Source organism: Rasamsonia emersonii, assembly GCF_000968595.1.
Source record: "Rasamsonia emersonii CBS 393.64 chromosome Unknown ctg1118621759977, whole genome shotgun sequence".
NCBI lineage: Eukaryota > Fungi > Ascomycota > Eurotiomycetes > Eurotiales > Trichocomaceae > Rasamsonia > Rasamsonia emersonii.
This window is the reverse complement of record NW_013563310.1, coordinates 13,063-25,114: the sequence shown is the minus strand read 5'-3', so window position 1 is coordinate 25,114 and position 12,052 is coordinate 13,063. Positions and strand designations below refer to the sequence as shown.

Sequence of the window (12,052 nt, the reverse complement as noted above, 5' to 3'; positions counted from 1 at the left end):
CCGAGTGCAATACACTCTGCGCGGGCTATCCGACCGATATATGTGAGTATCATCCCTATCCGCCTAGTAACTACAGTAAGTAACATGGTGTATTTGTTGATACAGGCGGCGGCACCAACGCATACACCGTTCTCTCCTCCCCTCAAGAAGACTTGCTCTTCATGTCCGGAACTCTGACGGCGCCCCCGCACACGCCCACCGCAACCACCCTGCTGGGAGGCATCATTGTCGACGGCGACGGATCCGTCTCGGCACTGGGCGTGCCGTCGAGCACGCCTGTTGTCGCCAGTTCTGTGCCTGCAGCTATCGCCACGTCGAGGGCTGTCGCAAAAGCGTCTCCATCCTCGTCGCCATCCCCGTCCAGCGCGGTTGCTGCGGCTGCGTCGTCGACACACGCCAGTATCGCGGCGAGTAGGGAAGTGAGTGCCTCGCTGATGGCTGTGGCTGCAGCAATGGCTATCGTTGTGATACGTAGCTGAACAAGAAATCAATATCAACGGTTGCAAGAATCAGACATGTCACGTCTGCATCATTCCGCTGTGCGGAATCGCTATATAAAGCATCCAGCGGTAGATATACCGACATGGCAGAGGATACAGGTAAAGGCAATTGAACTAGTTGATGGGTGGTTAGGTATGTACAGTACGAAATTATTACTAGGATTCGGCATGAAATGGAAGAGAATAGTATACTTATGCTGTAGATTGGCCAGAACGCGAGCGGTTTGAGTAGAAGTCGATGAACACGGCTAAGTAGACAGGGTAGAAGCCTCCTTTTTTTACTCTTAAATTTTTTTTAAAAAAAAAGGAAAATATTTTGTTTATTTTTACTTTTTCTTTTGGGTCCATTCAGCAGTGTTTATTTATTCATTACTGTTCAAATTTCATACCTACCAGCACTACACATGTATGTACAGTACATAGGTACGGAGTACATAGGTAAGTTGACCCAAATACGTATACAAATACACTTGTCAGATAACCAGATCTACATCTAATTAATAGATATCAGATACATCCTTTGTATCAAGTAGATAGATATAATCCACTGTCCAGGTATTGTACAAAATAAACAAGTAGGTAGGTAGGTAGATAGATGCCTTAGGTACCAACTCCTCCTAGTCCACACATACATCCATACTAAGTACGGAGTACTCCGTACAGTTCTACGGATAATATTGGTTTCACGAATCACGATGCATGAAGAACGAAGAAAGGAAACTAACCTTGAAACTAACCTTGTTGATTTAATTAGACTGCTGCCTAATATTAGCTATATTGGGTGCAACCTTCTAATAATAATATATTAATTATTTATCGATTAATATAAATTGATAATCTTCAACAGACATTGTCAACCAACAAACATTAAATATTAAGAATCCTCATCTCGGAATCAAAAAAATCAACCCTTCTATAGATTTTTATTCCCCTATCCTATACATACAGCACAGCATATACATGCACAGCACCCCTCCCTCCCTATACATACAACATAAGCCCATCCATCCAACAATGCCAAATAACAATAATAATAATAATACCAACACCCTCCGCATCCTCTGCTTCGGCAACTCTCTCACAGCAGGATACTGGCACTACGGCCTCGAATACCACCCCTACGCAATCAAACTGAAAGAGCGACTCCAACAAAGCATTACAGAAGAAGAGTTGCTTCCGCCAAACACGGACATCGTCATCGATGTCGAGGGTCTTCCGGGTGACTTGGCCGTTTCGCCTCCGGGGAGGTTTTTGGGGAGGATGGAGGGGAGGTGTATATCTCCCTATCCTACAATAAATATATTATGGATAGGGTGTTTATGTGCGACAGACAGACTGACTGATTGTGTATCCTTACTGCAGGCAGCAAGACGGCTTATGACTGGGTTATTGTTCTTGGGGGGACGAAGTATGTATTCTTAATTCTTATCCCCTACTTAGCCTTCTTGCAATCTATATTCACTCTCTTACGATGTTTGCTATAGCGACCTCGCCTACGGCACCTTCTCCCCCAGCCAAATCTTCGCCGCCCTGCAACAAGCCTGGTCCACTGCCCTCACCTCCTCGACAAGCAACAACAGAACAAACGTCCTCGCACTAACAATCCCCGAATGCTCCGCCATCAGCGACCGGCTCACCCGTCGCCGGGACGAATTGAATGCGAAGATTTTGGCTCATAGGGCGGAGAGATTGTACTATCCCCCACCCTCAGCATTACCCTAACCCTCAGTATTTAAGCTCTGCTAATGTGGGTGTTTGTCAGCTACACATTCGATCTCCACTCCGCATTGCCGTATCATTCCCTCTCTGAGAACGAGAGGGAGAGGATCTGGGATGATGGATTGCATTTGACGGATGAAGGGTATGATCTTATGGGGGAGTTGGTTGCGGGGAGGTTGGTTGAGTTGTTGAAGAAGAATAAGAAGACGACGGAGTCGGAGGATGGAAGTAAGTAAGTAAGAAGTAAAGAATGGCTTGGAGGGGAATGACTTGAAAATGGAGTCTGTCTGTCTGGGTTGGTGGTGATTAGGCTATATCTCTTCTCTACTATAGTATATATACTACTTACGATACTATACAAGGAAAAGGAAAGAAGATTGGTGACGTTGGTCGTGATGAATTGAATAAGATGGCAGTAACGTGCAGATGATCGATCTTATGGTAGATAGGTATCGGCTTGATATATATCATACAGTACGGTCATTGAATGTGGAACTAGGACCCGGTAGAATCTCTGTTAATATGACTTATATATAAATAATTACCTGAATACAACCTAACCATATTACACTTTTATCGCAATCAATCAACCAACCAACAATCCATCGAGAATAGCCAATTCCTTCCTATTGAACACCGTAGGAACACGCAAAAGGGTATCTTAATCAAGCAGCAGCAACAGCAGCAGCAGCAGCAGCACAGCTAGCAAATACAGTTGCATCAAATCCAGAAGCACAATCTACCCAACTTGTGTGCGATCACCCTGTCTTCGGCGATCCCTCAACTTAGCAATCTCCTCCGCACTCAGAATCTTAATGCCCATCCTCTGCAGCTTGTCCCTGTCGCTCTTCTTGATCGTCACCAGCTCAAAGTTCTTCGGCGGTATCTGCCCGCTCCTAACATCACGATGAGCAGGCGCTTACTCACAACCCTAGACGGTACTCACCTGTAATATTCGATCACAATATTCCGTGCCCGGTCCTTCAGCTGCGTCTGATCGCGATCCGTCAGGCGTGGCCCTCCCCTGTTCTCAGGCCACAGCTCGTCCCGCCGTTTGATTTCCGCCCACGACGTCCCATATTTCCCCACCAAGTAGATCAGTCGCTCGTTCTCTTCCAGCGACCACCGTCGTCGGGATTGCGGCATCGCCACGTTCGACACTGCCGATGGTCGTGGTGCCTGCAGGACAGGCGCCGGTGCTGCCGCTGCCGGTGCTGCTGCTGCCGGAGTGGGAGATGACACCCGCGCAGCACCGCCAGCCATATAGGCATGTTCCCGGTGAGGAGTCGGAGCTGCCGACGAAGCCAGTTCACTCCGAAGCTGCTCCCCCGGCTCCTCGTCGTCCGTTTGTGTGTCCTCCAATCTTGGCTTCTTCTGCTGCGGTTTCTGAGCCCGCTTCAGTACAATGTCGACACGACGCTCGTCTTGAGTAAACGCTTCCTCGTCAGATTCTTCTTCCGGCACCTCCACGCGCTTTCGCTTCCGATTCACCGTCTCAGGCACCAGCGAATTCTCCGAGATCGGAGACACTCTCGTGGCATTTTCTTGCCGGTCAATAAACAAATGTCGCGGTTTCGCTTTGGTAGCCTCCTTGTGCCGCTGAATCACGGCCAAGACCTCCGCCGAAGATGGTCCTGGCAGGGGCGCTTCCACCTCACGCCTTTCCGGGACAGTCAAATCAGGTCTGCGCGCTTCCCCCCGATCCGCACGAGCATTGCCGTCGGCATCTTCCCACTGCGAATCGGCCACAATCGTCTTGTCCGGGTCAGCGAAGACGTCCGCTTCCGGCGACGCCGGTATTTCTCTCTCTCGAGCCTCGACTCGCGGCGCTTCCGAGGCAGGCCTCGTCCAGCCAGCCGCGCTGGCACTTGGCTCCCCTGCTGCATGTCGCGAAATGAACCCAGCAAAGTCGGACCGCCGTGTGCGCGGCTCTGGTGTTCTCTGCGCAGACTTTGACCGTTCCTCGCGTTCGAAAAGATGTCGGATTGCAGCGGCGTTCAGAAAGGAACTGGACAGTCAGAACCTACTAACATGACATCAAATCCTCGACGCATTCTTACCTTCTTGAAGAAGCCCTCCTCTCTCTGATCTCGGCTGCTGGCAGCAACTCCCGTCGCGGCTGGTTTACTGGCTCCATAGCTGGAGCTTCCACTGTAGGTCGCACGCTTGTAGAGTCGGCTGCTGTAGAGTCAACCGCCGTAGTCTCAACTGCCTTTGCTTTTTCGCGTGCCGCCTCTTGATCAAGACTGCTGCGACGGTTGACCGCTTCCTCGAGCTGATCACGCATGTCGTCTGCAGCAGGCTGCCGGCTCAACTGTCGGTTGACCTCCTCATCTCTCATCCGGATCCATTTACCCACGCTGTAGAGAAACCCCTCCCACGGAAAGGTCGCTTCCAAGCCTTCGAAATCTACCTCATCGTCTCTGAAAAACTTGCGGATGTCGCTGACGCGGTCCAGCACGTCGTCTTCATAGCGCGAAGGCAGATTTCCATCCTCATCCTGGAACATTGACAGATTGAACCCTCGGAGGGGAGGCTGGTCGACATCTTCCTGCGTTTCAAGAATTTCATTGAAGAATGAATGGTTCAGAATGGCATTCGGACTGAAGTTGTCGTCGTTCTTATGCGTTTCCAGATTAACTTTCAAGAATTGCGTCCTGATATCCAGTGCCAGGTCGAACGTCGCCCGTCGAAGACTGCTCTTCCCGGCGGTGTTGATTTCGCTTTCTCTGACGAGCGCATTGAGGAACGGAGAAGGGAATTTCCCCTCCAGGTCGTAAATTGCGCTCTCCACGGAGGCTGAAAACGAAGGGCGAGTGAGGACTTCAAGCGCAAGGCGGGCGCAATTTGATTTGAACAAGATGCCGTCTGCCTGCCAGGACCTCGCCTGCGATGATCCTGGCGCGGGAGGTATTTCAACCGACGGCAAGGCGCGAGCGACCTGCTCGACTTCTATATACGTCTGGTTGCCAAAGTATTTCGTCTCGGTCGAGAAGTTGGATCGCAAACGCTCCAGCCGCCTGCTCTGAGTGCTCTTCGGATCCTGAAGGCGCTTTGCCAGGTCAATGATGCTGCCTGGTGACGTCAAATTTGGCGCGAAAAACTCCAGCACAGCGGATGCAGCACGCTGCAGATCCGGCAGCGCCTCAATCATCATGAGGGGGTCCAGATCGCCTGTATCTGGCTCTGACTCGGCTGGAAGAATGGTGGTTCCTGAGATGTTATGCTCTTCTGGCGACTCTGGAATGGTGTCACGAGCATGTGACTGGCTGGCAGATGGGGGTTCTTCGATTACGGCGGCCAAATCTGTGGATGTGAGCAGACGATCCAAGCAATGATAAAGATAATAATGAGATTGACATTCAAATGATCCAGTTAGAAAAGAAAAGAAAAACTACTTTCATGAGGCGTCATGAATGGTACAATCAGACTCGATAAACAATTCACAGAAGAGATATCAGAGCAAACAGTGCACCGTAAATTGAGAGTGCTTGAAGAGAGAGGATGACAATAATCATAATCATGAACATCAAATCAATCCATCTCAATACTGACCTGTGTTCTGTTTTGCCTTCGCCTTACCACGCCTCGCGGCGCCGGCCAACCTCTCCGCATCATCGCCCCGACTCGCTTCGAGCTGACGACTCTGGCTCCTGGTGACGCGTCGTCTGGACGGACTGACCGACTGCGAAGTCTGCCGTGGACGCCGCTGTCGCTGCTGGCGCTGCACGGGCGTCGTGGTGGCCGCCTTGTGATACTCCCACGACGCGGGCGACAGTGACTGGGGATACGCGGCAGGGCGGGCGCTGCGCGTGGTGCTTGGCGGTCGGGGCTGTTGGGGTGGCGACGAGCTGAGCCGGTACTTGTCGAGGGGGTTGACGAACGCCATGTCGATGACGAAAAAGACGTTCAGTGTGGATTTAGCCTTGGGCCCATTTGATTGCCAAAGGTAGACGGATGATGATGGATGGATTCGATGGGCTAGTGAGCGTTTGTTTTGTTTTGTTTGGGATGGATCAACAGGATTAGCCCCTAGCAACAACAAAAGGGTGGGAAGGGGCGAAAGGGCGAAGGTAGCGTTAGGACAGTTACGCAGGGTCAAAGCCGGGCTCTTGGCGCGTTGATGCCTCAGGCACCAAGGGTTATGGGTTAGGGTTAGTTTTGTGGGTTGAAAAGGTTCGGGTTAGGAGTAGGGTTAAGGTTAGGGTTAAGGGTTAGGGTTAGATCGCAGGGTTAGAGGTGTACGTAGGGTTAATTCTGTCAACCCAACGAGAAGGAATTAACGTCTGAAAAATTGCAGGAAGATATCAGATATTCATCACCCTGATTAAGTCGTATTACTTTTGTGTGCGATCGGCGAATTTGCGTTGTTTCGCGTGGGATTTTGCTTCTTAGGGTTAGAAATTAGGGTTAGTTATATAAAGTCAAACGTAAGATATTGCAGGAAGGTAGTTTCTGACGTTTTCTATTTTCCTGCTTTTTTTGAGATCGAGTTAGTGTTATGAACCAACAGGAGATAACGCTGTCCAACACAGCAATGCAATGAAACAGAAACCCTGCAAGGCAGCAACAGGGCAAGCACAAGATCACGTGACAAGTATACCGGAATACCGAGAAGCACGGACTGGTATGATGGTATGATCTACCAAAGGGGTATACCAAATGGAAGGTATGATGAGAAGGTATGATGACAAGGTTATAAAAGGAAGAAGGATTCTGGTCATGTATCTAGTTCTTTCTTTACTCGCGCTCAATTTCAATTCATTAAGATCATTGTTACTAAGATACTTACTTTGGGGGTCAGTAAGACTTCTTACTACTAGTGGTATACTTCGGTATAGCTCTAGTAGGCGTTGCCTCTGACCTAGTCGTTGTTGTTATTCTTATTTTGGAGAGCTCCTACTTGTTGTGTGTGTCCCTGTGAGACCCCACTATATCGAGAGAGGTCGTTCGAGGAAGAGCCCTTCGCCAGGTAGGCCGTTGTCTCAAGGAGAGGAGACCCGGGTCAGTCAGACCGTCGCGTGCTCGTGAACGACATAGAGTCAGGAAGACTCCTTGATCCTTCCCTAACCACCATTGCTAAGTATCGACGACTACGGTTGGACCCAGCGCGTAACAGTTAGTTGATGCATGTTGTGGACTGATGATGGCTATCGACAGGCGGACGCAGACGAAAATCCATTCAGAAACAAGGCATCACGAATTTCACGATCTTGAATGGAATTAATTAATTAATTAATTTTAATCGATTGTTGATCACTCGCATTGATCGTTATTTATTAAGGTGGAGAAGGATTTTTAATTGTTACTCAACGAGTATGTTGGACATGACTTCCATCGCAGGGACCTTAAACAAATAAATATATAATGCTGACCACAATCTCCATAACAAACGAAGCCAGAATTAATCTTAAAGCTGTCTTGCACAAGCTACTTTCTCTTTTCTTTTTTTTCCCCTCCATTTTCACTTTGAATTTACCTCCCGGAAAAAATTTATCGTAACTCGACTCGAATATCGAGTCAGGTCGCAATACAAAGCAATTAGATGACGATGGATGGTCTCGCTGCAACTCTCTCTTACAATTCCCATAGAAAAGTATAAAACACCATATGACAGCACTCCAACAGAATGTTCATTTTCTCTTTCTAGCACGATAAACGCCAGTCATTCCCGCTACCAAGTCATCATCTCCCTCTTGTACAGTACAGTACAGTACATCTCTCACAGAGTGGAAAAAAGCCAATCCCATCCTCTCTCTCTATTAGCTGATAGTTAGGTTAGTATTACATAGATAGCCCCTATTAGACCCCCGGTCCCCAAGCGCCGAGTCTAATCAATCAACGGCTGAACCCAAGACATTGCAAGATTAATAGAAAAAAAAAGTAAGGAATCAAAGTCGCACATGTCAATACGTACGGTATCAAAGGTGAAAAGTGAAAAAAAGTGAAAAGCGAAAAAAGCGCCACTCGCGTCCGCAGCGGCGGGGATATCTAAGGATTTTTTATTATAGCTTTAAGGGAAAGGAACAAAATGACTAGTTGCGACCGTGCGAAACCGATCGCTCAGCTAATATATTGCCTCGATCAAGTAAAGGATGCCAAAAATGAAGAACGCAACTGCGCCGCCCAACGTCACTGCGTCATGTCAGTATCCCATTTAAAAATTTCATCCAGTTAAGGGTACATACCAGCTCGAAGACTAACTCTCCCCGCAATCGCCCTCCCCCCAATAACTGCTGCGGCCGTACACAGGCCATGCCCCGTGATTGCTCCGACGGTGACCCACCAGTAATCCTGTCCGGCGGCCATGGCGATCGTCGCGATCTGGCTCCGGTCGCCCCATTCGCCCAGAAACGTCATGACAAACGTCTGCACCCACGCAGGGCTCAACAGCAGAGAGCACAGATTGTTGACTCCCACGAGGATATTCTGCCACGTCGAGCTGCGGACGGGTGAAACTTCACGAGATGACGAGGAGGAGATGCTCTCCGGCGGCGAAGGTAGACGGTTGGTTGAACGCCCCTTGCGGCCTGCGCGGCCTGCCTCCAACGCGTACGGACTGATCGACGACCGACGCCGGCTCATCCGCCTCTGTTGGTGCTCCTTCTCTTCCAGCTCCATTTCGACCTCCTTCATCTCCTCACTAACGCCTTCATCAGGCGACATGGCGCGACCTTCTCGGAACATCTTGGCACCGAAAACAAAGAACAATCCCGCAGCGAGGAGCTTCGTAAAGGACTTGGGAATGAGCGTCGGAACGGCATGCCCGAGAACAGCGGAGAGCACGGTCATCGCCACCAGGGCCGAAAATGCAGACGAAAAAACGACGAGGCGGGGATGGCGCATCGCCATCAGAGCCGCCACGAGGAACGTTTTATCACCGATCTCGGAGAAGACGATCATGGTCAGGGAGAGGAAGAGGGAGTGAATCGGGCTGATGACTTTTCCTTCGGAAACAGCTCCTGTTTTGGAGCTGCTCGAGGAGCCGCTGGAGGAACCGCTCGACGATCCACCGGTGGAGGGAGACTTCAGTTTGAGTGGATCGCTACTCACGGGAGCTGGTGATTTCGGGGGCGGGATGTCGTGAGGCTTCTCCGGTAGATCGGCTGGTTTCTGGAGGAGCAAAAAATGTCAGCATCAGTGTCAATTGTAGCCATCCAATGCCAGTCGCACCTCGAGCACTTTCTCCCCGTCCTCTAGAGCCTTCGTCTCTGGCAAGTCCTTGTCGTCGAGATTGGGGATCTTCTCCTGTTCACTGTGCGGCAATGGAGGCACCTCTTTGGGCGTCTCGGGCACCTTCTCTGTAGCGAACTTGCTCTCCTTGCTCTTCTCCGACACGCCTCCCTCGGTTCCGCGAGTGCCTTCCTTCGGTCCTACTCGGTGCGGATCGTCCATGACCCCGTCATTCGAATGCGGCATGGGTTTTCCATCCGGTCCAATGTGTTCGACACTCAGATCGTGAGTATCCAACTTGTCGGCAACTGCCTTGCCGTCCGCCTTCTCCTTCTTGCGGTCTCTTTCGGCGCTGGTTTCTACCCACGGACCAGCGTGGGGTTTGCCATCCTTGCCGTCTACAGGGGCGTCCAGCGTCCCTTTGGGAGCGGCTTTTGGAGAGGCAAGAAGATTGGATTCCGGCCGTACAGCATCGGCGACGCTTGCATCCCGTTGGGTTAAGGTCGGTGTGCTGTCACTGGAGGACTCAGCCAGAGTCGTCGACACGGCTGTCAGGAGCAAAAGCGCAAGTGCTGGAGAAAGACGACGGATCTTCATCGCAGATTATAGTTGTACAAGGAGTCGAATTCAGGACGCGGACCCGACCGAGTTTTGCGGAGGGTCAAAGGGAGCGAGGAATGAAAGGGAAGGCGGAAGAACAAAAGAATTAAGATTAAGCAGGCCGCATAGAAAACGCACGAAGAAGAAGCAATCAATTGCGAACGAGGAATGCTGGGGAAATGCGGTTTGAGCAGGAGAGACAGCCTTGCAGTGCAACAGCGTTCGTGCAAGGGGCTCGGGACACGTTGATGCTGCTCACGTGACTCCCGCCGACGCAGGTCCGCAAGCGGGAATAAATCCAGACTCGATCGCTGGTGCAGAACCCCAGATTTGCCTGATTCGGGCATTATTGCAGGCTGGCATTCTTTGCAGGTGCCGCCAGACTGGTCATTGGATGTTGACTTTGGTCCTTGCTTCTCAGCTGTCATCTCCCCAGGCGAGCACGTGCCTCCCCAGTTTGTCTGTTGGATTGCAGCTAATTTTAGCACTGGCTGGGCAGATCACTGCTCCACTCGTCCTGTCAACTGATATTGGTATTTCGCATTTCCATGGTTGGAAACTTGGAATCCGTCGAGTAGCCTCGGTCCTGCAGGCGCAGAGTATTGATATCGACTTTCTTCGGATCAAAGATGGGCTAAGAAGCTTATTTCTGCCACGCTCGTTTTCCAGCTCTCCAAGGGCCTCTACTCGTCTAGTGTTCGCTCGAAGGTAGCGGCTTTGTATCTATCTCATTACTTAGCCGTGGTAGCTGTCTGCAGCTCACAAGGGGTTTATCTTGTCCTAAATCCGTTCCTGCTCTCCTGCAAATATTCTTCCTTCGTTCGATGTCGTCGGTTCCTGCTTTCCTGTTGGATTCTTGGGATGGAAACCCTATGGAGGCTTACCAAGACCTTAGGTTGCACCGGAAGCAGGGCAAATAGGTTTCCTCTATCCCTTCAGCGGTCTTGTGTGCTTAGGTCAGTACAATATATTATCACATACAACTCGAGAAACTACGTGCCATCGGGTCAGAATCGCTCTTCCTGTAGCTATCAGTCCCTCACAGAACTACTGGGTCTGCTCGTGCAAGACTCGACCGCTTGTAATTTGAGAGTCCTGAAGTCGACGGAAATGATATCCTTATCTGCTGAAAGATTTTTTCCTTCCGATTCGAAGAGTTCAGGAAAAAATTTGTATCTGATTTTCTCTAGATGGTGTACTACTAAGGCTGTACACAGCAGAAAGAATGATGGACCGGCCCAACAGCTCTATCCAGCCCTAATCTCCAGTTCCATGAGTTGCAACTTTATGAGGTGATAAAGGCCCTTTTCCAATATTCATGGCCACAGGCCGATCACCACCTCCAGTCTAGCACAGTTCTGTGTCTCCCTGCCTACCGCTTGGTCGTCACTGCGAACCAGGTCGTCACTAACCAAGTCGTCACTGCATAGCAGGTGGCGCCACCTGTCCATAAAACGTGAATATAGTAGGTCAAACTAACCGCACCATCGTCACTAATCGATATCCAGGTCGTCACTGTTCAGCTCTAGCGGCCGCCACATCTGTACGCCCGTCACTGCTCTGCATGCATTAGATGCGGAAATCATCTCTTCTACAGTTTCCCTTCTGGCTGATGCCGTTCATTATTCACGTCTCTGCTCTGGTCCTGGTCGGTCATTGGCTGACTGTGGCAGTCTCTGTCACTGTATACCTGAGTCTTCACTCTGTACCTAGTATCTGCATCGCTGTTCTGTATCTGGTTCGTCAATCTACACCTGCGTCGTCACTGTATTTGCTGCCATCAGCTAGGAATCAAGGCTGATCTGCCTATCAGCGATGCCACAACATTCACGCCTTGTTGCTAAGCGACCTGTTTCATTCACGCTTCGTTCCTAAGCGATGGTGGTCTGCGGTGCCTCTAAGCGAGCTGGGAGGGTTATAAATATTACCCTCTCGCCCACCTCAGCCGCGTTTTTTTCCCCTTCTTCCTTCTCACATCACCAACTTCTCATACATTCTTATATTATTATATCTCCTCCCTGTGCAAAGGATGTTACTACTATACACACTCTTATACTTCT

The 12,052-nt window shown here is 50.2% G+C and overlaps 4 protein-coding genes across 4 annotated transcripts; 2 read left to right on the top strand and 2 right to left on the bottom strand.

Annotated features, from left to right (window-relative positions):
* T310_1139 (uncharacterized protein) lies at positions 1–1,033 on the top strand (the record flags this gene model as incomplete). Its single annotated transcript, XM_013475993.1, has 5 exons — positions 1–75; positions 106–419; positions 591–633; positions 924–938; positions 1,005–1,033. Coding segments are annotated over 5 exons (476 nt in total), but the record flags the coding sequence as incomplete, so codon positions are not given.
* A 481-nt stretch (positions 1,034–1,514) lies between these two features.
* T310_1138 (uncharacterized protein) lies at positions 1,515–2,649 on the top strand (the record flags this gene model as incomplete). Its single annotated transcript, XM_013475992.1, has 5 exons — positions 1,515–1,821; positions 1,863–1,908; positions 1,985–2,191; positions 2,263–2,447; positions 2,582–2,649. 5 exons carry the CDS (start codon positions 1,515–1,517, stop codon positions 2,647–2,649), a joined length of 813 nt encoding a protein of 270 aa, XP_013331446.1.
* Positions 2,650–2,884: 235 nt separating this feature from the next.
* On the bottom strand, positions 2,885–6,108 carry T310_1137 (MYB DNA-binding domain protein; the record flags this gene model as incomplete). The annotated part of the gene is made up of 4 exons (XM_013475991.1): positions 2,885–2,921; positions 3,166–4,227; positions 4,280–5,525; positions 5,775–6,108. 4 exons carry the CDS (start codon positions 6,106–6,108, stop codon positions 2,885–2,887), a joined length of 2,679 nt encoding a protein of 892 aa, XP_013331445.1.
* A 1,744-nt stretch (positions 6,109–7,852) lies between these two features.
* T310_1136 (UPF0016 domain protein) lies at positions 7,853–9,989 on the bottom strand (the record flags this gene model as incomplete). The annotated part of the gene is made up of 4 exons (XM_013475990.1): positions 7,853–7,978; positions 8,137–8,210; positions 8,408–9,332; positions 9,393–9,989. The coding sequence occupies 4 exons, from the start codon at positions 9,987–9,989 to the stop codon at positions 7,853–7,855; spliced, it is 1,722 nt and encodes a 573-aa protein (XP_013331444.1).
* Between the last annotated feature and the right edge of the window lie 2,063 nt (positions 9,990–12,052).